This window comes from Chiroxiphia lanceolata, chromosome 23 (genome assembly GCF_009829145.1).
Source record: "Chiroxiphia lanceolata isolate bChiLan1 chromosome 23, bChiLan1.pri, whole genome shotgun sequence".
In the NCBI taxonomy this organism is placed as follows: Eukaryota; Metazoa; Chordata; class Aves; order Passeriformes; family Pipridae; genus Chiroxiphia; species Chiroxiphia lanceolata.
In genome coordinates, this window is record NC_045659.1 from 4567995 (window position 1) to 4594452 (window position 26458).

The 26458-nt window shown below is 54.4% G+C and overlaps 2 protein-coding genes across 10 annotated transcripts in view; one reads left to right on the plus strand and one right to left on the minus strand.

The window, feature by feature from the left end:
* Positions 1–7313, plus strand: part of OPCML (opioid binding protein/cell adhesion molecule like) — a 334646-nt gene extending 327333 nt beyond the window's left edge. For 2 of the 3 annotated variants that reach the window (XM_032709427.1, XM_032709426.1), the window contains one exon: positions 1046–7313. In XM_032709427.1, the coding sequence (XP_032565318.1) occupies positions 1046–1149 (104 nt within the window). In that variant the 3' untranslated portion in view covers positions 1150–7313. The remainder of the gene's footprint in view (positions 1–1045) is intronic. The other variant, XR_004360702.1, reaches the window with a different exon arrangement.
* LOC116797669 (protein CEPU-1) overlaps positions 6690–26458 on the minus strand; it is a 354096-nt gene continuing 334327 nt past the window's right edge. For 6 of the 7 annotated variants that reach the window (XM_032709434.1, XM_032709433.1, XM_032709429.1 and 3 more), the window contains 5 exons: positions 15569–15703; positions 14810–14930; positions 13084–13235; positions 10123–10155; positions 6690–8609 (listed from right to left, as the gene is read on the minus strand). In XM_032709434.1, the coding sequence (XP_032565325.1) occupies positions 8509–8609; positions 10123–10155; positions 13084–13235; positions 14810–14930; positions 15569–15703 (542 nt within the window). In that variant the 3' untranslated portion in view covers positions 6690–8508. The remainder of the gene's footprint in view (positions 8610–10122; positions 10156–13083; positions 13236–14809; positions 14931–15568; positions 15704–26458) is intronic. The other variant, XM_032709431.1, reaches the window with a different exon arrangement.

Sequence of the window (26458 nt, forward strand, 5' to 3'; positions counted from 1 at the left end):
CAGAGAAGCTGTGGCTGCCCCATCTCTGGAAGTGTCCAAGGTCAGGTTGGAAGGGTCTTGGAGCAACCTGGACTGGTGGAAGGTGTCCCTACCCATGGCAGGGGGTGGAATGAGATGGGCTTTAAGGTCCCTTCCAGTCCAAACCTTCCATTGATTCTATGATGAACAGATTCCAAGTGGCTGACTGCAGGTTTGAGAACATATTCATAATTGGATAAAAATCCCATTTACTTCACACTTTATCTATGCCCTGAGCTTTGATGCTGAGGCAGCTCAGCACTTGTTTCTCTATTTCTTCCCTTTCAGAATTCCAGTACTGGGGCTCAGACCTGCAACTTCCCAAAATACCTCCCCCCAGGCATAGGGAGTCCAGGCAGACCTGTGTCTGCTCCATGTCCTTCACTCTGCTCGGCTGTCTCATCTCATCCTGACTGGCCCCTTGTGTGCTCTTCAGCCCAAATCTTTCCCAAATAACAGCCCTCATCCAGGAACGTGCAGCAAACCTCTGCTCCAGCCATGAACCCGCATGACCAGCCTCCTCCCTGCCTGGCCTGCCTACCAAGAAACGCCCAGTGATGCCACCCCAAAATGCACCTGCCTACCTGAGACTCCACATCTGGACAGTGCCATCCCCTAGGCCATGGATCCTTCATGGCTGGGCACAAGTTGTGCCACTCCTGAGCACCGAGGTCTCCGCTCCTGGTGGTTCTCACGTGGCTGTTTGCACCAGGACTCTCCAAGGGGGGCAACTTCTGAGCGTGGTGGGGTGGACTGGCACCTGCCCAGGGCATCCTCCTCCTCCTCCTCAGACAAGGACTATGCCTCCCCTACACGTTCCTCCAGCTCTCTGCCTGCCTCCTCAACTCCTCCCCCACACCAACAACGCTCTCCAAATGACCGACAAGGGGGAGCACAGCTGAGGGGGTGGGATGTGAAGGGGACTGGGAACGGCGGGGGGCAGTGGGTAGGTGGGTTTTCCTGAATGTTCCCACGCTGTCTCACCACTGACCTCACCGCTGTCCTTTGTCTCCTCTCTCCCGCGCAGGGCCCGGAGCGGTGCACGACGGCGGCAACGCGGCGTCCCGGCTGGCCGCCGGCCTCTGCCTCTGGGCCACCCTCCTCGCTCGCCTCCTCCTCCTCGACTTTTGATAAGGGAGCGGAGGGTCCCGGGAGGCCCCGCGCGCCTCTCCCCCGCCGCGGGCCCTGCCCGCCGCGCCGCCCGGGGACTCCTCTCCGCGGGACGGGCGATGCGCCGGAGGACGGGCGGCGGTGCCGAGCGTCCGAGGATGGCCCCGTCTCCCACGTGCCGGGATCGTTCTCGCCGCCAGTTAACGCTGTACAGACCCCACCACGTGCCACCAGACTGTCACCCGCCACCGCCGCCCCGGGGACGTGGCCCGGCACGGACGGTGCTCCTCGTCTCCAGCGCGGGGGGCGCGGAGCCGCCGGGGCGGGTGCCGCCCAGAGCCTTCACCGGGGATGTCCGTCTCGTCGTCTCACTCAGCCGCCTACGCCCAAAAAGACCCCAAGGTTGAAGCCCCCCTGGCTCTGCCTTCAGCCCTCTTGGTCCTGAATGTCAGTTCTTGTCGCCAAAGCTCCTCCCTAAGCACCCCCGATGTCACTGGCCTCCCCTCATCTGCCTCTGCTCCTGACAGGACGCTCGCTGGCCCTTTTGGAGAGGGTCAGGTGACACAACCAGTTGTCCTTCAAGGGTCAGGCACTTCCCACTACTCTTTCTCCCAGCTAACATCGTACCTGTCTGCTTCCCAGTAAACCCCGTCGCCTTCCCGAGGGCACAAGGCTGCTCTCCCAGGAATGTGAGCCCTGGGGATGACGCCAGCCCCTCATGGGGACTAAGAACCTTCTTGCTGCATCAGACAGCCAGGCCATCGCCCTTTCTTGCTCCAGACCCCTGCCCGCTCTGCTGCTGCCCCCCTGATGGCAGGGGCTGCCCTGTGGCTCTTGCCCTGGTGTGCTGCTAGCACTTTTTGAGGGGGTTCCTCTGGGCTTTTTTCCCAAGCACTTTCCAACCTGCACATTAAAAGCACAGCACCACCAATGCGGGGCAGAGGCTCCGAATGACACAGCGAAACACCAGCTGACAAGGCCCTTTTGCTCTGACGCTTGTGATCGTCTGCATCTCTGCCTCTCCGAGGGCCCTGAGCTGCAATGTCCTCATGCTGCCTTCTCTCGTGCCCATCACGTGCCCCTGCCTGAGGAAAGTCTGATGTGTTCGACCCTGTGGAGGCAGCTCAACCTCCGTTGATTTACTACTCTGGTGCAGCAGGGACAAGAACGGTTCTGATCCTCCCTGCTGTGACATGCCCGTGACACCAAAATGGATGCACCCAGACTCTGCCCTCTGCTTCTTCCAGCCACTCTGGGAGCTGCTGGTGATGGTGGCCATGTCACCTCCCTGCATATGGAATTGTGCTCCTGATGGCACCGTGCACCACAGACCCCCTCGCCTGGTACACTGTGGCAGCCCTGAGCCTTCCTGAAGCTCCCTGGCCACCCAGGAATGCTTTGGGGCCGCAGTCTGAGGATGAGCACTCCTATCCTTCTCCTGAAAAGTCACGTGTCGCACCAGACCCTATTCCTCTGGCAGGGAGACCTGATTACAGCGAGGCACTGAGCAAGCACATGGAGCATCCCCTGTCCTGACCCACCACATCCCTGTGCCTTGTCCCTCCCTTCTCCCTCCTTAAGTGAGATGACTTAAGGGCAATGGCCACGCACACGCTGTCTTCCCTGCGCAAACTCCACTGCTGCCCAATCCTCCTGCTTTGTGTGGCTGTGAGGAAGCTGGGGTGACAGTCCTTAGCACACAAGATGGAAAGAACCAGCCCAAGCCAGAGGTCATGATGGGCCACCACCCCGTCCTCTCTACGGCTGTGCCCCTCCTCATCCCTGCTCTCAACGGGCTGCCCCGGGACCTGCTACAAAATCTCAATGGATGCTCCCACCCCCCATCCTGGATGTTCAACATGTACCATGGCTGATGGGCAAACCCCCCTGGCCCGAGGCTGCCCTGGTGCTGGCGGGACATGCTGGGTTACCTGGTGGACGGGGATCCGGCACTGACTGGGTGAGTCCGCGTCCTGCGGTCCCTGCGGTGCTCTGCATCTCCACTGGCATCCCGGGAAGGTGGCACTGGCAGTGATCTGGGTCCTCTCCCACGGCCCCGGGCACGTTTACTGAGCGGGGATGGCACCGTCTTCGGCCAGCGACACGCACATCCTTCCCCACGGGCCCGCTCCAGAAGTACCCGTGGGTGCAGGAGACACCTTGCCCCGATGCCTTCACTGGTCCGCACTGCCCCACAACAGCCCCCCGCCGCCTCCCCCTGCCCCTTCCGGGGTCAGCCCCAAGTTTCTCCATCCCTGCAGCAGAAATGCTGCAGAACCCCAGGGCCAGAGGCCACGGCGTACCAGAGAGTGGCGGCGACGACGGGACGCCACGACGCACACCGAGGTTGGCGGACCTGGCACCAGGGCTGCCCCCCATCCCATCCTTCTCCTCCCCGGGTCAGGTGGGCTCAGCTCCCCTGTCCTCTGCTGGGACGGCGTTCGACTTTCTCGTGCCATGTAACGTGCCATTGTGAGGAACGTGTTGGCTGTCTGAGGCCGACCCCGCTGGGTGTCAGACCCCTTTATGACCACTGCTCTCCATGTTTGGATGCCCGGGGGGTGGCCGGGTGCCCAGGGCAGGGGCAGTGTGGCTCCTGGGTCTCTCCTGCTGATGGCCACGACGGCCAGTCTTGAGTTTCTGTCGATCATTGTATTCCAAGGGTGGCTATACTACCTGAGATTTGTGCATGTTACATTGTAGTTGTAACCTTTTCTAATTCGGCAAGAATAAGAGATGGTTGTGATTGTGCAGTGTATCAATAAAGTTTGACGAACTTTGTACCTTCGGGGCTTTGCTTCACGGACCCCGCACACCCCAGGGAGGGTCGTGGTGCTTGGCACCCGGTGCGCTGAGCCAGGAGGGCTCCCAAGTGGATCCTGTAGTCTCACCCAACACTTGGTTGGACCCTCTTTTGATCATCCTCTGTGATGGTGACACTTGGAGCCCCACAGCTGGGGGCCCGCTGCTGTTTGGGCCATCCCTCACCCCATCCATGCATCTGCCCTGGGAATCCACGAGTGGGTCCCAGGTCCCACCCACCTCCATCCTCCATCTGCCAATGAGCACATACCTGCTGACAGAGCAGGGTCAGGACTGTCTTTGCTCTCATCACTCACCTATGTTCAGCAGAAGCAGAGTGATCAGGGGCCTCTTTTCCATGCCTGAGCCATTCCCAGCATCTTTTCCATCATCTTGTATCAACGCTTGCTGACAGCTAAACCCCCCCATCCGTGAAGGGACACCTTTGTGGATGATGCACTCGCAAGGGTGGTTTGTTCCTATCGTGATCTGACAGTGCGTGACACAGACCAGATGCCTTCATCAAAGGACAAAGATGGCAAGGACCAGGACCAGAAGGAGCTGTGACCCTCAGCATCTTCCTGACATGGCTGTAGTCTCATCCTAATACCACAGGGTTGGGGAGGCAGGCTGTGCTCCCTGCACCCAGGAGATTCTGTTCCACCCCATCAGCTTTCCCCACCTTTCCACCACATCAGCTGTGAAAAAACATTCAACCAGCTCCTCTAATATGAGACCTGCTGCCAGGACACTGGAGGCTGTGGGACTGTGCCAGACCTATCAGGGCCTCACTTGCTTTGAGACCTCCCTTCACCTGCCTCGACATGAGAATGAAAAGCCCAGTCCTGAAGGTTTATCCCTGAACCCCACAAGAAGCTGCCCTGCTGAGCAAACAGCTCCATCCCAGCACCATGAGTACTGCAGCCTCACACATCAGGGACACCTCTGCTGTCCCCCTCAAGTGACCCCTCCAGAAAGGTAAGTGCTTCCCAAAACCCAATGGCCTCCCCAAGAAAGGGATGTGGGAGGAGCAAATGACCCTGCCTGCTTTCCTCAGTGTTACCTGCAGTGAGTCAAGCATGGGTGACCACTGTGGGAAACACTGTGCTTTGAGCCTCTTCCAAAAAAACCAACCATTCAGGGAGCCAAGGCTGATGCAATATAAATACTGCTGCCACAAAGCAACACCGGCCTCTGGCATGTGGCAACTGGGGATCCCACCACAATTTGGGCCTCCCTGATGCTTCCCATCTTAAAATGCTGGTTCTGCTTGGTACCTGGTGCTGGACCTGCCTCCACTGGAGAGAAACACCTACAGATGGCCAAACGCTCTGGCTCATGGCACATCCTAGTGCCTTGTCTGCACTGTCCCCGTCACAGAGCACCAGGAAGGAAATGCAGCCCCTTTCCACTGCGAGCTCGACCATGGATACCCCCCATCTCCCTTTCCAGGGCTGAGAGGGATGTTTCTCCATGGCCCTCAGCAATGTCCAACCTGTACCTAAGGACAAGACCTCAGCTGCTACATCCAGAGGGATGGAGAGCATATTTCAGGCCATAAATTCCATCCCCACCACCAAGACATCCTTACCTATGTCAATAAATTAATATATAAACACATCCTTCGAGCCGCCTCTCTCTAACATCCTCTGTCTGCTACTCTGGCACTGGACACTCCTTGATCTCTCACCTAGAACACCAGAAAAGTTACAATTACAGAGAGGAGGTGAAGGAGAGAGACCCATTACCTCCATACTGGATCCCTCCCCACATCCCCCAAGCATTGGGGCACTGCCTCTTCTGCCAGGTTTGCTCTGCTGTGGCCGGCTGGCCCGGCCTGGGAGATCCAAGACCTGAACAAAGACCAACACCACCTTCTCTGCCTGTGCCCAGCTGTCCAGTCCCCACACCCTCAGTACCCCATCGTTTACTTGGCATGTGCCACAAAGCCTGAATGTGGTTCTTCCCTTACCCCACACCGGTATCGCTCGGACACTGCACGTCACGCCTCGAGGCAACTCCTTCCCCTCCCTTTTGCTCTCTCCCTCTTCTCCCTGCTCATCTCCTGGGTGGCACAAACTTATCGTAGGGTCAAGAAATAAAAAACCCACACAAAACTGTCCTGCCATCACTAACAAACAACTTCTGATCCTACAAATGTGCTGGATGGTTTGAAGCAGCCAGCACCCCGAGGCTGAGGACCAAACGCACTAAGCAACCTGCAAATTACCAAAACACCAAGACACTGAACAAGACAAGCCCCTGGAGACAGCAAGTTTCACCTACACCCAAACTGCGTCCTGCCATGCTTCACCTGTACAGCATTTCATGGGTGACCTGGTTTCCTACACCCACCTCACATGGCTGTCTCTCCTTCCCACGCGGGATTCGCTTCGGCTGCTCCACGAGCATCCCCTGCAACGCTGTGCTGCTGGGGCAGAGAGCCAAACAATGAGCTTTTGGGACACTGAGCAGGGTCCTGACCGGGGGAATAGGGCACAGTTGTGCCTCACACCTTCTCCATCTACTCACCAAAGCCTTACCTGTGACAGCACTCTCTCTGGGCTCACCGGTGAGGTCCAGGTGCCACCTTTCCAACGCTCTCCCAGCCCACTGCGATGTCTCAGTGCCCCCATCTGTCCTCCCCCCCCCCCCAGCATCCCTTCCCACGCCCCTCCCCGTTCCCGGTGGCGCGAGGGGAGGACGCGGGGTGGCCCTGGGCCCCCGCGGCAATGAGCACCACAACCAGACGGAGCGGCCACATGGAACAATCGTTTTAATGGATAGGCAGAGAGAGCCCCCTCGCCGCCCGCCTGCCCCCCGCGTGCCCCCCGCCGCCGGCCGCAGGGAAGGAAAGGAAATGGAAGGAGGAAAACCGACCGCAGGAGAGACCCCCCCACCGACACGGACGGCGAGTCGACCAGTCCCACGTCTCGGCAGAGGGCTCGGCCAGGAGACGGTTGCTTCACCTTCTTTTCCTTACTAGTGTTATTTTTTATATATATATATATATATATATACACACACACGCACGCGCACACACACACATATACATACACATATATATATATATATATATATAAAAATATAAAACTGAGCTATATAGATCTCCCTCTGTCCCTCGGTTCGCTCCATTCCGCCGCCAAGGGGCCGGGGCCACGCGGCCAAAAGCGACGGAGAGGGGGCCCCGGTCCCCCCACCACCCTTTGTCCCCGAGGGCGGAAAGACGAGGGAGGGGGTTTGTTTGGGGACACGTGGACCGAGACGCTCGCCTCGTCTCGTTGAGGACCGATACACACCTAACTCCATATACAGCATGCAGTAATGGCAGCGGAAGGACCCTGCTGGGAACCGTGGCTAGAACTCTAACAAAAAAAAAAAAATTATATATATATATATATGTATATTTATATATACTGTATATATATATCCCATAAAAAGATTCAGCGTCTCCCTCCGCCTCGACGCGTGGTGAGCATCGCCTGTGCCCTCGGCAGGAACTGTCTGGACGACCACTTTTTGGGCCGGTTTTGGGGGGTTTCAGCACAGGAGTCCTCCTCTTCCTCCTCCTCACCGGGCTCACAAACCTCCTCGGCCGGTCGCCTCCTTGGCAAACAAACTTAACTTCTTCTCTCCACTTGCTCCCACTCTCCTGGATTGCTTCGTTTTGTTTTTATTTTTTTCGTCTCTCTCTTTTTTTTCTCCCCCCCCTTTTTTTTTTTTTTTTTTTTTGCATTTCTGTTTTTTAGGAACTAAGAGTTCTAGGCTCGTATCAGAAAATACAATTAATAAAATTAACCATGATTCAGAATCCCTTATCATTCACGATGTCCGCGGATGGTACGATGAAAGCGTGGCTCGACGCCGGTCTCCTTCCTCCCTTTCCCTTCGTGGCGGCGTGGTAACTGTTGAAGATCTATATATCTACCCATATACATATATGTATATGTGGGTATATACATATATATATATATTCTGAAACACAAATGGCGGCACAGTCCATGAGAAGAGGGGAAATCTTGCCAAAGGATAAAACCGGTGTGTCCGGGTGGAGGGTCCCACGGGAGGGAGCAGGCGGGCAGGGGCGGTGACAAGGATGGGGCAGGGGGGGGAAGCACCACACTCCGATGGCCCCGTCCATCCTCCGCGCTGGCCCGCGGCAGAAAACGGCAAAAATGGGGGGGAAAAAGGGGCGGGAGACCTCCCTCCCAAAAAAAAAAAAAATAGGGTGAAAAGAAAAAGACTCAGTCGCGTTGCATCTTCAGCAGGAAGCCTTGGATTATTATTATTATTATTTTTTCCCCTTTTCTCTCCAAATTCCCGTTGTGGTTTGTTTGTTTTGTTTTTTTTCTTTTTTTTTTTTTTTGCACGTGTTTTTTTCCTCTCTCCCCCTCCCCCAGGTGGCCTGGCCGGATACTCTCTCAATTCTTATGATTATTTTCGGAAACGGTGAACACTTCTTCTTCTTCTTCTTCTTCTTCTTCTTCTTCTTCTTTTTCTTCTTCTTCCTCTCCTTTCTGCTTGCTCTCTCGCTGGCCATGGTCGTCGCCGCCGCTACTCCGCGGGCCGGCTCTCGGGTCAAAACTGGCGGGCGAGTTGGGCGAGCGGGAGGAGCAGGAGCCACGCGCAGCCTCCTCGTCGCCACGCGCCGTTGTTCCCGTCGTGCACCGCGCCGGGGCCTGAGCGAGGGAGAGAAACGCCCGCATGGTCACTCAACAAAGTCGATAAGGAAGTCGCGAAACGTGAAATAAATCATAAAACCAACCGAAGGACGGTATTTGGGCGGTGTTGCGCGTGGTGGGATTGCTCTGCAGGCGTCCCCTTCCGCCTGTGCTGTTGTCAAGAGCACGGCAACAACCATCCCCATCCCCACCGACCTCGGCCTTTAGGACAAGACTCACTTCTCATCCCTAAGTCCCCATCCCAAACCCATCCCCTGTGCATCACCACCATCCAACCTCCCTCTGCCCCTTTCACCCTCCTCCAAATTTGTCCATGTTTCCAGCCACACTTAGAGGGGAGATGGCAGCTTTTGCCAACACACTCTGCCCAGCCTGGGGCGACCACCCTGTTCCCCACTTATGTCCCTTGGGAGGGCACAGTAACCACCTGCCCACCCAGCAGAGGCACCACCAGCAGCACTGTATTGAGGACTTGGGGTTTTGTGCCCTTCCAGAGTCTCTGTGGGGCTCATCAGGGGCCCAGACCATCTCAAGAAGGGTGAGATGGGATGAGGAGGGTGGTCAAGAAGAGCCAAGCTCTTCCATGCCTTTTGGGATCACTGGGGGTGAGGAGTTCAGAGCTCACCATAGGAAAGGATGTGGAGGGTGTCTGACCCAGTGGCTTTCACCAAAACACCCCAAATAGTTGGCCCAGGGGAAGACTAGGCTGGGAAAAGAACTCAGGAAGGCATCCAGGCTGGTGTCCTGCCAGAGCAGGGCTGCCCACAAGGTCTGACCCACACATGCTCTTGAAACCCCAGGACATGTTCCCTCACTTCAAAGTCCAACCAGGGCACTGAGCACCACTCTCCAGCACACTCCGACACCTCACACCTCTCAAATCCAGGCACCAAATGCAGGTCTTTGTGCACTGCCTCCACAGCCCTCCCGACACCTACAAGTCATCCTGGGGGCTGACCCACTCGGTGCACCACAACTGAAGCCACCCCAAAATCAAGATGACACCAGGCCGGTTGGCCGGACAATAAGATTGCCCAGGGGAGTGCTGGCTGCCCCGACCAGGAATAACACCAGGAAGGGGACCTAATGCCTGTCTACCCCTACCACATCCTGGAAAAAAGGTACTAGGAGCATCCCAGAGGAGGAAGGATCTGCCAGAAGACCCACTTAGGCAGCAACACAGGGAAAGTTGAGCACAGAGACATTCCTGCCTTTGCCCTGGCGATGGAGAGGGAGCAGGAGACTGCGGGATGGGGCAGGCATGCAGAGGGCACAGACCACCACCAGACAGGCACAGTAGGCTGGCAGGGAGGGGGCAGGATGGGAGGGCAGCTAAAAAAGCCCTAATTCATCCCTACACCAGTGAGAGCAGTGGGGTTGTGGGGCAGGTTGGTGGTGGGGCAGGTTGGTGCTGCGGCTCCCGCTGAGATGAGCTGGGGTGGGAGCCGGAGGGGCCCAGGGGAAACACTGGGGGAAGCACTGGCATTGCAGGGGTCCCCAAATTACTGACCTTTCCAGGGTGTCAGAGCGGTAGTTGTCTCTTCTAAAAATTAAAGAACAAGTGAAAGTTAAGGCAAAAGGGCAATGGAAAGTGCAGGCTCGAGACACCTCCCTCAGCCTGCCCTCGACCTGGGGCTGGGAAAATGAGTGGATGGGGTAGCAAGTGGGATGTGCTGCCCAAATCACACCCCAATGCTCTGAGGCCACGGTCCCCCTGTCTGGGGGGGGGCTGCTGAGATGAGCCAAATGTGGGACCTCAGACCCAGCAAAGTCTGTGGTTGCACCCTGAGCAAAAAGCAAAGCACAGGGGCTGGGATTTGGGGGATGCAGGGGGTTCAGCTCTCCCCTGTGGGTTTGGGGCCCATCCCTCTCGATAACCCTGCAACATCCCAAATGGATTTATCGCCTGACAGCAGCCTCTGGGAGTGACAGGAGGAGAGGCAGAGGGCTTGGTTTTTTTCCCCAGCTCCACAGAACAAGGCAGTTTCCCTGAACACTCCATCACATCCCAGACAGCACCAAATGAGCCGCTGAATGAGGCGGCAGGTCTGTAATAACGAGTGCTACATGTTAAATAAAGCACTAGTTGACCTCCCTGAAAAATTAGATTAAAAAAAGGATTAAAAGATGAACGCTACATTAGCCTCTTGCACAGCCCCAAAAAGGCTCCTGTCACGGTACCTGCATGGATTAAAACTCCATTTGGGGTTGAAAAAACTTCAAAACACTCACTCAGCTTCAGGGAAAAGGGAACACTCACAAAATTGTCCCCCTAAAACCTCACAGAAGAGAGATTTCTCGTGCTGCAGGTAGTGCAGCCATCACACCCACTTCCCTCCTATCTTCCATCTCAATAAATAAAGACATTATTTCCCAGACTGAGGGCACCGGTTCCTTAGGGACAGGTGACACATGGGGACACCACATCTCTGATGATTAGGGTGGGGTCATTCCTAGGGGGGCTGGGGGTCCCTGCACCAGGAGATGGGGGACCCCTGCATGTCATGGTCCCCTCAGGGAGCTGTCACCCCCCCCAAGGGCACTCCATTAATAAAGACTGAACAGATCACCCAATCAATGTGGTTTTATGGAAATTAAGGGTGCTCAAAGGACTCCAATTTCATTCCCTGATGGGATTCACAGTCAGACCAACAAAGCTAAGGAGGTAATAAAATAAGCTTAGACTTCTGTGGGATTCTTCCCTGCCTCCCACCTGGCACTGCACTCACAGCACGAGTCCCACAAGCTATTGCTGACAGGTTAGAAACCAAAGAGCTAAGAACTCATCAGCAGGCAGATGTCATCTGCACTTTTGGGCTGTTCATCCAGCCTGGATCTGCAGATGCCAAATAAAGACCCCTGCTAATTAAGATTTTAACCTCATAAACCCAAAGGAAGCCTACAATATCACAGCTGGGGGCTGTGTACGTGTGGCTTGGGTTACATTGGGCACCCAGTACATCCACCCTGTGTGTGCAGAACAGATGAAGCCAGGCCTGGGTGGTCTGCAGGGCCAGAGGTGTTGGTATCCCTAAAACACAGGGTTATTGGATCACCAGGGAGGCTGGTGGGGAGGAGAGTGGAGATAGTTCCTAAGTAACACTAACGATGCCTTAGCACAGGTAAATGTTCATCACATACAGCAGGGACGTTTTGGGGGGAGCAAATGGGTGTTTAAGGCTCATTAACATCCAAGGTTAGCTCTGCATCAGGGCTGCAGGCACGGAGCTGAGCATCCAGGATGGGATGGACTCCTGTCACAACTCAGGGGAACCTGACACAGGTGCCAATACCGTGGCAGGGGAGGACAAGCCTGTTCTGTGATGCCACCCCAACTCCACAGCTGGGTGTGGCCCCTGGCAAAGCCCAGCATCCTCTACTCTCCTTAAACAAACTGTTGCCCTGGACCACATCCAGCCCCTCCCCAAGGATGGTGAGACACAGACATCACTTCCTGGGGTCTCCACGTGCCTCCCATGCTCCACTGCTCCGGCACACTCAACATCCCAGCACGTACTCTGGGACTGACTGTCCCAGTGTGCTTTGCATGGACAAGAGCACAGTCTGCCCTGGGCCACCCCTGAGGTGCCTGGGGATGAGGAAAATGGGTCTGCTCCTCTGCTCTGCTCCCCTCCAACCACACCACAATGAGAGGCAAGGAGGTGACAAGCAGAACAGCTGGGTGGCATGGAGGAGGACAATGCTGGGGTGACATCAGGAGAGGATGGAGGTCCCCACTCCCCATTTCTCCCATATTGTTCAGCTGTGAGAACCACAAACCCCATATCTCCAGCAGGGAAATATTCCCATGCAGTGCCCAGGGATGAGATCTGTCATCCATTTCTGACTCCCAGTGGCCATGAGAGGGATCTGGGGAGCACAGACCTTCCCAGCCATGAGCAGTGTCAGAAGGATCCCAGCTTTGATCCCAGTTCTACCATGCAGGGAAAACAGTCCTGGGACAAGGGTACAAACCTAGTCCCCCTCCTTGCCCACTGCACCTTCCCATCTCCCTTTAGCACTATCAATAATATATCTCCTTGGCAGGAGGGAAAACACAGCCTGAAAGGTGACAGAGACAGGGGTGGGAATGGGACAGCAGTGACCCTGAAAACCATCTCCTCCCACTCATCAGCACCAGAGGATGACTTCCACACAGAGGCTTTCCCAAGGACTTATCAGAGCAATAAAATGGAAACCTGCAGCCAAATCCTAACTTTGCATCGGTGGTGGATCCCAGACACCTCTGAACAGTGACTGACACGGTACATGAATCAGGAGGCAGGTTTGGAAGCTCCCCAATTTCCCTGAGCTCACCACAACCTCCAGCCCATGCACTAGGCTAAGAAGGATCAGCACAAAAGCACATCTCCCCCGAAAGACAAGGGAGACCCTTTCCACCTCTCTCCCATCAGTGGTCTCACTGTTAAGTCGTTCCCCCTCCCTGTGTGGCTCCCTCAGCCCCACTCACCATAGAGGATCATGCTGGCATTGGTGTTCCCTAACTGGTTGGAGGCTACACAGGTGTAGTTCCCATAGTCCTGCTCAGAGACGTTGAAGAAAGTCAGTCTGGAGAAGAAGGCTTTGTTCTCCACTTTCAGCCCTTTCTGTCCTTCAGCCAGCCTGGGAGAAAAGCAGAATGGGAGAAGGTCACTGGAATGGTGTCGGGAGGAGAGGTGCCTGTGATTTTCCATGGCCCTGGTTGTGTCTGCGAGAGGGGACATTGAGCTTGGGAGAAGAGGGAGAAGGGAAGGTATTGGGAAGGATATGGGAGATGGATGCTGCTCTGCTGGGTCTCCAGCTGCCAGCCCACACTATCCCCATGCTGACCAGAGGCACCAGAAGACTCTGGATGGCGCTGGGGCTTGGAAATGCTACGCAGAGGGAGAGATGCTCACATGCCAAGGCAGAGAACCTGGGAAAGGCTCATTCCCACCCTACAGAAGAGCCTGGCTTCCCTCTGGTGTCCTCAACCCTCCCTGCTCTGCAGGATGCCTTCTGGCACCTTCCTCTTCCTGCATATCCCTGATGGGTGACGTGATGGGCACCCCCCACTGCGGGGAGGCTTCTCAGCCAGCCCAAATGCTGCAGCATTAACCAAGTGCTTGGACTTCCCTGAGCTGGTGTCCCCATCCTACTCTCATCTCGTGGCTCTTTTACTTGTTAATTCCTCATGGGAGGTGCCAGATCCCCATTATGGTCCCTGCTGGACACTGATCCGGGGGCTGAGCCTGCTCCTGCTGCTGCTCCATGGGCCCTCATGATCTGACCTACTTCTGAGCAGAGCCTTTCATCTGCCACACAAACATCCTCCTCTTTGTACACTCCTTTCCTCCTCTGGTTCCTTTCCTCCCCAGTCCGGGAAGGCAGGCAGCCCCAGCCTCCCCTCCAGCTCCTGGAGCATCTTTTTTGGCTAAAACACCCCTCCTTATCAGTAAGGATGTGGCTCATCTTGTGTTTGGCCACCCCACATCCCCTCTGGGCTCCCCAGGGAGAAGTAACACAAAAATTGGTTAAAAACATTCTGTCTGGGGTCAGAGGGAGGCATTTTCTCCAGAGTGGGCTGTGCTGCTCCACTCCCCATTCCCCAGCTGTGTTCCTGTGCTGTTGCTTTGGCAGAGCACAGGATCTGCTTGTTGACCTAAAAGGGTGGTTTTCACCCTAAAGCAGAGCAGGCTGTCTCTGGGGCCTAGTAAACCTGTCTCTCGACCAACACCATATTTCTTTTGCCTTTCCAGGAGCTGCCTTCTGGCCAAAGTGTTTAAAGACAGGACAGAGGTTTCATCCACTCTTAAGTGCTTGGATTTGTGCTGCCAATATCCCTCTTCCCTGTTATGCTTCACCCAAGCTGGGATTTACCACGACACCTTCAAATGGAGGCAGGGGTAGCAGCGATCCTGCCTTGATGGAGGTTGAAAGAGGCTCCTGGAAAATTCCCCCTCCCCAACGTCCCTCAGCTACTTTTCACAGCATTAAATATAAAGCCCTGGAATGCTTTTAATAGATACTGGCTGTGGATGTCAGTTGCCTGCTGGATTTGCCTGGGACAAGCACAACCTGCTGCTGCCGGGGCGACCCGGCTTGGTACCCAAACCAGGCTTGTGCCAAAGGTTATGAGTTGAAGGTGCTGGCACTGAGTGCAGCTCTCACAGGGTTGGTGTGGTCCCCCCCCCCAGGTTTGTCCCCCGAACTCTCACCGCTTGTCATCTTTGTACCACTGGAAGTCGGCGGAGGGGACAGCGGAGGCTTCACACAGCAGGATGCCCTTCTGCCCCACTGGCACCCCGCTGCTCTTGGCGTCCGAGATGTACGGTGGGTCTGCGGGGAGATGGGAAACCTGGGGTCAACACCCCGGAGCCTTGGGGCACCCTATCCCCCCGCCTTGCTCCTCAAGTTCTCCTTTCTTTCCCCGCACGTGGGAAGGAGCCCAAATCATCTCTGAGCCCGTGCTCAGCTCCTGCCACTCTGGTGCTGCTGTCCAGGAGTTTTTGGGTTTATGGGGGGGGTCTTCTTCAAAAACTGGAGCTCCCCAGCTCTTGGGCACCACATGTGCACTAATGGGGTGACCAGAGAGGGGTTTAGGAGGGTCTTCACTTCTGTCTGAGCATGAAATATGCTGCTTTCTGCCTCTCTCTCATTTTTTTTTCTAAAGGAAAAAAAGTTCTATTTACTGCTCACTTCTCTCCCCGGAGGTTATCAGCACAGCATCTCTCCATGGGCGGAAAACCCAGGTTGATGGAGACAGCTGAGGAGGAGGTGGTGGAAAAAAAATGGAGCTTGAAAAGAAGGGGAAAATAGGGCAAAACACCACCTGCTCAGAAAAACTGCCGCTGCCTGTCTCGCTCTGGGACCCGAAGCCTGTGCGTGCCTCGCTTCCAAGTGCCATTCCCTTGTGGGGCAGCACAGTGACACACTCCAGCCCCACCCCTGTCCCCTGCTGGTCTTCAGCTACTCACAGTTGACGGTGACTTTGACTCGCTGGACGACGGGCGCTGAGACGTCGTTGGAGGCGCTGCACTCGTACTCGCCCGACTGCTCCCGCGTGATGCCCGTGATCTCCAGGTACTCGTCCTCGCTGATGAAGCCCACGGCTGCAGGGCACAGACAGAGGGGTGAGTGGTGGGGAGGCACAGCAAACCCGTGTCCATCGGCTGGTCACCATCTGTGACTGGGTCACTCTGCACTAGGACATCAATCCTGCGAGTCCCAGCCTGGCATGCCCATGTCCATCCCAAGAAAATCCCGGTCCGAATGGTGTCTGCAAGCACTGGAGTTTTGTGGTGGACTCAGCACTGCTAGGAGTATCACTCGCTGGAGATAATGTCCATAATGTGGACAGTGGGCAAAGTGGTCCTTGTCAAACCTGCACCCTGCTAGAACAATGCAAAATCACCTCTCCTTAGCATCTGCACATCCCTCCTGCGGGGGAGGCACCACTGGGCTCACCCAGGTTTACACAGACACCCCTCTCTAATTTTCACAGCAAGTTTACTCCCATTAGTTTTTGTGCCAACATCTCCCTTCACCTGCAACGCTTCATCCCTGTGCTACTCCGGGCTCATTTCTGTCGGAGCTGCACTTGTCCCCCTCTTCCCCATCCAGCCTGCACTGCAGCTACTGCTTTCACTCCAAGCCAGAAAGGTGCAATCAGTGGCATTTCCTTCAGTGTGGCATCATTCAGCCCCCATTCCTTCCAGGAGCCCTCTTTGTTTCGACACTCTCCTGTAAACCCACAGCACTCAGCTGTCCAGACACTGGTATTGGGGCACAAGATCCCCTGGGCCCCCAAACAAACAGCAAAAGCAACTTTTTGCAACCCCTAACAGGAACAACTTCTCCCTTCCTTTTGTTTACATCTCCCCACCGGATCTCCCACAGCTGGGATGCTCTAATGACTGCACGGAGCATCTCTGAGCCCAGTGTCACACTTAATATTCCTATAAATTTTAAACGGTAGTCCTTGGTACATATGTGTGGCAATTGGTGTCATATTTTAATTAGGCTTGCCCTACACCATCTGAAATTAATAATAGCTCGAATTACCAGTGTAATTTATAAATTAACATTGCTGCAGCATTAGGAAATAAATTAGCTCTGGACAGCTGTTTCTGGGAGTGAGTGCCAATGGCAGAGAGGCCAAGCACAGGTCCCTGGTCCCCGGGGGATGCCGTGAGCTTGCCCAGCCCTTGCTGCCCACCCGGCTACTGGAGTGACCTGATGGGCCACGACTCGCTGCGCTTGACTGGTCAACCGTGTGCATCTTGCTCCTAACAAATGCAGGCAAAGGACACACGTGGGAGGCTCCTGGAAGGGCACACACTGCCTGCATCCCACCGGCTGATGCTTCCAGAGCATCTCTTCCCGCAGCACAGGAACAGCCTGGTCAGACTGCACCGCTCACCACGGAAAGCATGTAGGGACCTGAGCCAGCACCGATGGCACTCCTGTAACACCCTGGCACAGCTCAACACAGGGACCACCCCAGGTACCCGCTGGGATCCTGCTGCTGCAATCCCAGGTGCCACTATTGCCAACTCAAACTAGTGCAAATATGCTCAGCCACGATGCAATCCCACCTTGGCTCTCTCTCCCTGCTCCAGACCTCACAGCTGCTGCCTCCACAGAGCATTCCCGGGACTCTGCACATCCACTGCTCCCTTGCACACTCAGAGGCCAAACCAAGGTCCCTGTGCACGTAAGTGTGTGCATCCCACCACCCCAGGCTGACCTAACTGGGAAGGCAGCCCCATGAGCTTTGGAAAGGGGTGAAGTCAGTATTCTCACTGATGAATTGCTGACGTCCACCCACGCCCTCAGCCCCGTGCCGAAATTCCTACCCCAGTGGCTCACGGTCCAAACCGCTGAGCTCAGCAGTACTTAGAGCAACTGAAAGGCGAGATATGAAGGCGTTACCCCAAAATCAATATCCTTTGGAGACACACAAATTACAGCGTTACATCCAGTGGCCCTGAGGCACCGCAAAAGAAACAGGAGAGAGGGGGAAAAGAAAAAATCCCTTTTGTGGCTGACCTAGAATCAGCTTCTCTGTAGCACAGCGCTGCCTGCTGATAAAGGAACGACACAGCCGGTGGCCTTCAGATGCTCCGTGCACAAATCTGACTCTGGGCTGTGCAGAGGTTCAGATAACACTGTTTCCCAACTAACCAAAGGCCCTTCCCGAGTTCCAGAGGTGGCTCACACACGGCAAGGATTAGCTCTTGCCACAGTCGAGCCGTAATGTGTGTCCCTGGTTTGATGTGGGAGCAAAGCAGTTCCAGTGCATTTCGTTCCCCAGCAAAAGACTTCATTAAAGTAGCTGTGAGGGTCAGCTTTACACCTGCAAAAGCGCAGGAAACTGGGGGATGAAGGTTTCCTCTGTGCCTGTGTCCTGCTGAACTCTGAGATGCTTGCAAGGTAATCGGCCGATGGAGAGGCAGAGCACAAAGTTCGAGAGCTCAGGGTCTGAAATCCGTGGGATTTCAGCTGCAGCCCATCAAAACCGGCACACAGAACCTGCCCTGGACCAAAACAGGATACTCTGAGCTGGACCTGACTCCTGCTTTTGCCCTGTGCACGACCTGGTATAACACACACTCAGACGACAATAGCATTACAAGTACTATCCAGAGGCTATGGTCAGATCCTGCTTCCTTAGTGCCAGTTACAGCATTCCAAAGGCTGAGGTGACACAAAGAATCCCTGCCCAGTGGTGAAACAGGTGACACCAGGTGGCCAGGACACTATCTGTGTCCCCCCTGTGCTCTCCTGCACAAAGGGCTTTGCAGGAAAATCGGATCCATAAACCTGCTTCTCTGTGGGATTGCACCCTGGAAGCACCTGGAGCTTGGGGATGCACAGGGCAGGCCTGGACCAGAGCCCTGCAGTTCCAGGAGCTCTCCCAGAGGTACCAGTCCTGCTCTGTCTGAACTGATGGTGGGAACTTCAAGGCTGTCTCTGCTTGAGCACAATTAGGAGCTGAAATATTGCAGGAATTAATGGAGAGCTCTCTCATCTCCTCAGTAGCTAAAAAACCAGCACAGCCAGCACCCATCATTATTATTATTAATACTAATAATATAATACAGGCCAGAAATGGAACAGCCATGGACGAGGCACAGGCATAATCCTTGCTCATCAGCTGAGGATGATGAACTAACCCAGTGTGAGCCAGGGAGATGGAAAACCAGAGCCTGAATCCTTGTGCTCAGCGAGCAGGAGCCTGTGCACAGACCAGCATGGACTATTTAGGGCTTGCTCTGCAGATCCCCATAAAAAACCTGAGGGAAGGGGAAGTTTGGCCATCATGGCAGTGGAGGAGTCACGGAGGTGAGATCCTGGACTGGCACGGAGCACCAAGGCTGACCCAGCAGGTGGCCAAGCTGTGCTTGGGGTCCCACACAGCTTGGATGAGATGAGGTGTGGGCAGACACCTCATGCATCCATATTCCTCCCTCCATGCCTTTCTCCTTCCCTTGCTTCTCGTTTTCCCACCCTGACTCATCTCCCTGTTCGCTTCCATTGAGCCTCTGACAAGATAATAACTCACCAGAAAGCAAACACATGTTCCCAAATTAATTACATGCCACTGTCCCCTGGCTCACTGTTGCAGCCATGTTCAGGTCTCTAGGACACCACTCACAGCTTTCCCTGGCTGAAGGCTGCCTGTTGGAGCCATTCAAAAACCTTCCCTGAACTTCTTTCATGTGTCCATATCAACTCCCTGCACCTCGGATCAAGCTGAGCCAGCCCAGACATCCAGGGCTGCAACATTTCCACTTCTAAAGCCCAAAAACACCTCAACAGTGGTCCACAACAGATTTGGTCTCTGGATTCTCAAAGTCCCACCACCAATCCCAAAGTGCTTCCCTGCCTGCTACACCCTGCTGCTGCATTTTTCCAGGCACCGATCCCACTGGCCAGGACCAGCCAAAGAAAGAGAATATTTTATGGAGATAATTTTATTAAAATGTTTACAACAATGCAGATATTGACATCTCGCTTCAATCAATAGCACAATTTATTGTCCTTCAAGGTGAACGTTAAGCCAAGCTGCCCATTAGTCAATATTTACCTCCAAGGTCTATAAATCTTTATACGGGCTTCAGCGGATGTTGACAGCAGCTGATTCCAGATAAGTAAAAGTAAGAGCGTGAAACATTGCTCCTTTTGGAGGTGAAATAGTAACTAGTTAATTACAGTCCCTACAGCAATTCTCGACTATCAATTTATGGCTACTTCTGGCAATAAAAATTAACATCGCGCAGACTCCCGGCTCCGAGTGACGCACTGAACCCGAGAGCCATATATTTCACACATCACCCCGACGTGGTGCTGATGACCATCCTATAACAGTTTATAGTAAATAAATAAAACACACAAAGGTAATACGAGCGAGTTGTTGGCACCAGAGACCTGCTTCACCTCTGCTGCGAGCGGCGGCGGGCGGTTTAGCAGCGTCAGAGCAGATGGGGAAGGAGGTGGGGGGAGGAATCACCCCCAAATCACCCCAAATCTCTCTCAAAGCACACACGACACAGCCCCGAGTGGGTGGGTGAACAAGAGCTGTGGTTGCCTCCAGCTAAACAGGTGGATGCATCTGCTTCACCTCTTATTAACCACCATTACCCGCTCCTGATAGCTCAATTAGCACATATGGAACAAAGTTCAGGCATTTCTAAAATTCCCTCTCCCATTTTTGTTTGATCAGGTGAATGACCCCAGCTAGGGCAGCTTCCCCTCCCATGCACCCCCTCTTTCTGACTCCCCCGTGTCGCCTTAATGCTGCCACGCTCCAGTGGACAGAGATTGGGGGTAATTAACCTGCTGGAAGCCATCCAGCGCAATCATTAAAAAAATGATTTTTTTTAAGATTACCCTATCGACCCAGGCGAGCTGCTCTCCTCCTCTTGTGAATATTGCATCCCTGTGCCACAGGCTCCAGCCCATTTCCATCTGTGCCCCCTCTTAGAGGAGCAATCCCCTCAGGAAGCACACCTACATGAGATGCGGGCTCTGAACCTCCCCTTCTCCGTGTTCACAAGCCTTCAGAAGAGGGACCGTAACCCCAGAAACGGGCACGCAGCACATCAGAGTCTGTGTTGTGCTTACACGGGGCCAAGCCTCTCTCTTTTTGAAGTTTCCCGATGACAAGGAAAGAAATCTCTGCTCTGACATGCTTTTCCATGTTAATTAGCATGTTTCCGTGGCCTGATGTTGCGCGAGGCCCCAGGGGATGGTGCTGCCTGGCACCGCGCGGCGCTCAGGGATGAGGGAGCCTGGCAGCAGCTCCCTCCACTGCTGCAGCCTGGGGTCCCTCCTCATCCTCACACCCCAGGGGTGGAGACCATCACCAGTTGTGCCCAGTGTCACTAAGAGGAGTTTTTCTCATTAAATTGGGTTTGGGACAACTCTCACAGCCAGTTTTGCTCCGTGCCCTTGTGTGCGGCAGCACAGGCTGTGAGGGAGAGGGGTGGCCATAAAGTCCTCACCATAAAGTCCTTCTCCTGCACTGGTCTCAGTGTCCCCTCCTCCCCAGGACTATGGGATTCTCTCCTTGCACGTGGCCATGCAATGCTTTGTTTTTTCTTCTCCTTCCAACTATTTTGAGCATAGGTGAGATGATGGTGCCTTATGTTTTGCCTCAAGATAGGATGGAGGACCCTCCCAGGCCCAATATTGTGCTGGCATGGGCAGAAGTGACTATTCCTGAAGGTCCCATCTCTGGCTGCCTGTGACCATGGGTTCAGGACATGGGGATTTCAACAGGCACCCTGCAAACACAACTACCAACCAGGAGCCATCACAAAGCCAGTGGCTCCGCAGCCAAACCTCTGCTCTCTCCTACCAGGAAAGACATTTTCTTCAACTTCCTGCTCAACTCAGAGCTACAACAGAGACAGCACCTGCATTTTTGCTACACTTGCTCAGTGCATTCCTAAGACCACACCTGGGGCTCATATCTCATACAACAACTCTAATAAGTAGCTATTAAGTGGGCACATGCAGCAATCAGGGACTAAGTCACTGGGGCATGCGACTTGCAGAGACCCTCCAAATGCCACCACATCACCTGGTCACTCAGCCTGTGGTCACAGCCTAGAGCCCATATTGGCATCGACTCCAAGAAAGGCAAGGACACTGCCAGAGGTCAGGGTTAGATGGGATGTTGGGAAGAAATTCTTCCCTGTGAGGGTGGGGAGGCCCTGGTACAGGTTGCCCAGAGAAGCTGTGGCTGCCCCAGCCCTGGAAGTGTCCAAGGCCAGGTTGGGTGGGGCTTGGAGCAACCTGGGCCAGTGGAAGGTGTCCCTGCCCGTGGTAAGGGTTGGACCCAGATGATCCTTAAGGTCACCTCCAACCCAAACCCTTCTGTGATTCTCTGCCATGCCTTTCCCTGTGGTATCCCAGGGACACCTGCCCAGCCTGGTCCCCTCACCGACGCTACACAGCGCAGCCAAGTCGGCTGAGCTGTCCATTATAGCACCATTGTGAAGAGTTTTTAGCTTAAAAGTCCTTGAAAGTTTCCCACTGTGACTCGTTAAACAAGATCTTTTTCACTCTCCCTCTATTCTCCGCTAACAATATTTATACTCATTTCTTTTATTGAAATCTGTCTGCCGCCTGTTCTATTAAAGCCACCTGAGTGGCAGCTCCTATTCTCCGGGAGCCCGCAGCCCATCTATTCTCCAGACAATGAGGTACAAGCAGTCTATCTTCTATTGTGCTTCCCGGCCTTCGGCTCTCAAATCTTCCATCTCAAAGAAGGCATGTTGGAGACGCCTCCACGCAAAGGATTGGAATCCCTGGCTGTGGGGGCTCCCTGGTGTCAGCCGGGCTCGCTGTCCTCCCTCTCTGGGTGAGCATCTCCAGGGAGATGCTGCTGTGGTACCTGTGATCCCTCAGGGATGCTTTCCCCCTGGTCCCTGTGCATCCTTAAGCCTGGTTCTTTGCCATCAGACGGCTGCTACACGCACACGGCTCTGCTGCTGCCGGGATGTTTGCACGTCTCAGACAACTTATTTGTTACCGGGAATAAAAGAGGAGCATTAAACCTTTTGTTTGCGAGAAGTAGTTCCTTGGGAAATAAATGGATTATGGAAATTAATATTTAAAGAAACAAAACAAAACAACTCGGGGACCAACCACCCTTGAACGAGGCTCTAACTCAGGAGTAAATGAGTCGAATAAAGAATGAGCCCTTTTATTTCGGCGCGAGGGAGAGCTCAGAGGCAGCTCAAGGCTCAGCAAACTGTCGGCGGCGACTGTCCTCAGCCTCTCCCAGACCCTGCCTCCTCCTGGGGAGCTGGCAAGGACACCAAACCCCAGGAAAAGGTCCAGAGGGCACATGCCACCCTGTTTGAGCAAATTAAAAACGGATGCAGTTCACAAAGCACTTAAGTGGTGTCAGATCTGCAGCAAGGATGGGTGTAGAGCTCATTAGAGGGCTGCTGTTCTCAACGATACCCATGTGTTATCACAAGCATAACCTGGACACCTTTCTCCTCAGCCCCTGGAGGGTGAGGGGGTGGTGCTTGTGGTAGCACAGGGGGGAACTGATGCTCAGCAGAGGCTGTGACCAGCAGGGAACCACTTCCCACACAGCTTTTCTGCCTCCTTGCCAGAACGTCTCCGAAAGGTACATGAAATCCAAACACTGAGGCTCCCACGGAGCCAAGACCCCTCCAGAGAGTTCCTGAGGAGACAACATCTCCCAGCAGCTCCGTGCTCATGCTTGAGCACCAGTACTCTTCCTCCCCTGCTCTCTCCCAGTGAGATGTCCAACACAAAGTCCTCTCTCCTTTCTTTCCTTCCTCCCCGCGATTTTTTTCCCCCCGTAGCCGCTTCCAAGGTGAGAGAGGACAGCGTTGCCGGAATGAAAGATTCTCCTGCATGCCCTCTCCCAGCAGCGGCCCTAATTCATTTTTCATGGCCCCTTGCAGTGACAAAAGCCGCTGCTTCTCTCTTGTAAGCGTGCGCCGTGCAATAAGTCAAAGCTGATGTGCATTTTCCCCCTGGGTGCCGAAGCTGTGCTTTTGATTTAATTTGTCCTGTTGTTTGGCGCTCGGCCTTTGCCGGTGAGCTCCTTTGGAAAGGCGGGAAGGTAAGGCCCCACCCGTGTGGAGGGGCTGCCTGACAGATGGGGTACAGTGGGTAGTGGTTAAATAATTTGCTGCAATGATACCAAGATGTTGGAGAGTGACAGATGCTGCCGGAGAAAATCGCTCAGACAAACACACGCATCCTGTTTGTGGGAGCGCCGCTCCTCGATTAAATCCTGTCGCAACTTGGCTTCCCTGGAGCTCAGCCCATTTCTGGCAGCTTTCTCGCTGGCTCCAGGAGAAGCTGTGCTGCACAAGGCTTGGCGAGGACAGAGGCACCGAGAAACGAGGTGGCTCCTGCCTGATATCTGCAGGTGGCTTGCAAAGAACCCGAAAAAATTCCACGGGGCATCCACCACATCCCTTCCCAACCACGGGCCCCTCTGTGCAACCAGCATTGCTCTGCAGAAAGCATTCCCATCCCCTGCCAAAGCCGAGGCACCCCGCTTTCCTCCGGATTTGTGTGAAAAAGAGCTGCTGGCTCCGGACCGGAGGGTCCCTCTGGTTGGAAATTTAAACCCCCAGGCTTTCTCCGTAGGACAAGCTCTTAAGAAGCAATTGCAATCCAGAGCGTTAAATGGCTGTAACCTCAGCTAAGCTGCATTTCAGCCGCATTAGGGAAATATCCCTCGGATGGAAAGCAAGTGGCATAATGGCATTAGAGTAAAAAAATAAGCATCAAGTGCCGGCTAAATCCATCCCCAGTGCTGGCAAGAAGTCACGGGGATCTGGAAAACTTTCCCCTCTCTACACATATCCCTGCAGGCAGCTCACACAAAGTCCAGGCGCCGTCCCTGCCACGAGTTTCTGCGCATGTGGGATATTTTCCACCCCTTCTTTTCCCCTGGGACCCCCTGACCTCACTTCACCCCCCGGAGCCATCTGAATCATGGCAGGGTGAGACTCGCTGTCGCCTCTCCATCATCTTTATCCCATCTTTATTTTTCCAGACACGCTATTTTCCAGCCCAGTGGCCTTGCTCTGTCCCTCGTGTTTTATGGCACTGATGTCTCCATTTCTGCAGGATCACTCGCAATATTGTGGCTTATTGAGAGAAGGCAGGGAAATGCAGGGGTGATGGGATGGATGGGTTTAGGGCTGTGGGGGGCTGGTGAGGATGCCCTGAGCCTGGGGAGGGGGGATGGGGAGTGGGAGGTCACGCCAGGAATTGCAAGGATGGGTGATGCTGGGTGATTAGAAGAACAGGGGTACTGGAGACTGGGTTGAGCCCCCTCACTAGAGCCCACCACCCCCTCCTCAGGCCTCTGTGAAGGTATTGGCCCTGCTACAGGAGCTGGGAGGGCAGTGAGAGGCATTGCTTTGCAAGGGAAAAGCCATTTTAAATAACAGCAGCGTGTCACAGGAAGGGGAAAAACCCATGGGCTACGGCATTGCTCTGGCTTTAAATTATACTGTAGGAGAATAAAAATAAAAGAGAGGAAGACAGAGAGAGAGGCCAGGAGGAAAAAGAATTGCCATTGTTTTACCAAGCAGATGGGAAAGTTCAGGGGATCAGAAAAAGACTATTATTATCTTGACTCGACCGAGAGAAGATGGGAAAGGAAGAGGCATTTTTTTCCCCTGCAGTGAGGAATGCTGTGGCTGAAGTCATTTCAGCGAAGAGTCAGAAGGAAATGGTGCCATTGGCTCTGGGCAGTGCCCGAATCATCCCCACGGCCCGGGCACACCAGCACAGTTTGGCTTTTTGTCCCATGCCCCTGGCAGTGACACCACATCCTGCACCCCTATTGCAAGGACAGGGGGGGTAACCAGGGCACACATCCCCCACCACCTCCAGCTGCAGCAACGTGCCAGCTGTGCTGCCAGATGTGCCCACTGCCAGTGGCACTGCAGCTGTGGCACCACCGCTGGTCCCACCACCTGCCCAGCCACAGGGCACGACCACCCGCCCCAACTCCTCGAATCCCCTCTTTGCTTTGCTACAAGCCATAAAAGAATACACTAAACACACAACAAATTTCATGCTGGGTGTGTAACAGGAACAGAACATGATTTTTTCCCCTCAAATTCATGTGAAAAGCCCTTTTTCTCTGACTGCAACAGTGCCTGCAACTCTGTGGCTGCTCACTGCTGTTCTTCAGCTTGGTGCAGGGCAGCTGAGCAGCTCCAGGTCACCAGCACGTTTCACCTCCTTGCCATTACAAGCACAGCAGCATTTCTCAGCTTCACCAGAGACAAGGAAACTCTCTGACCATGTTCAGGCCAGGGGAAGGGCACAACCCCAAAGCCCACGGCAGTGACCAAGCACAGATATCAACAACTGATCTACAACCCAGAGCAAACACTGGTGCAACATCTTCTCTGATAAGTATCAAGGTCATGGGACGGGGAACAGGGAGGTAGAGCACAGGTCTGCTCTGTTAGAGCATCCTTTGCCCACTACATCCACCCTGAAGCCAGTTTGTGCCACTCTCCCAATTTCCTCCCTCTCTCTCTCCATCCTCGCTTTCCTCCCCTTTTCCCTCTTCCTCCCTCCACCGCACAGTCCTTCCCTCAGACCCCACACATCACCTTGTCACCTTTCCTTCTCTACACCCACTTCTCTCCTGCACCCCTGGGACACAGAGAGGGGCTGGCAACCTGCCCTGCCTAATCCCATGGCTACCAACTCCTCAGGCACTTAATATTCACGACAGAGAGAAACATTTCACGGCGAATTGGACGCACATTCAACTGGAAATGGAAATTTTATGACTCTTCTCACTCCACACTCAGATTACACCAGCTGAG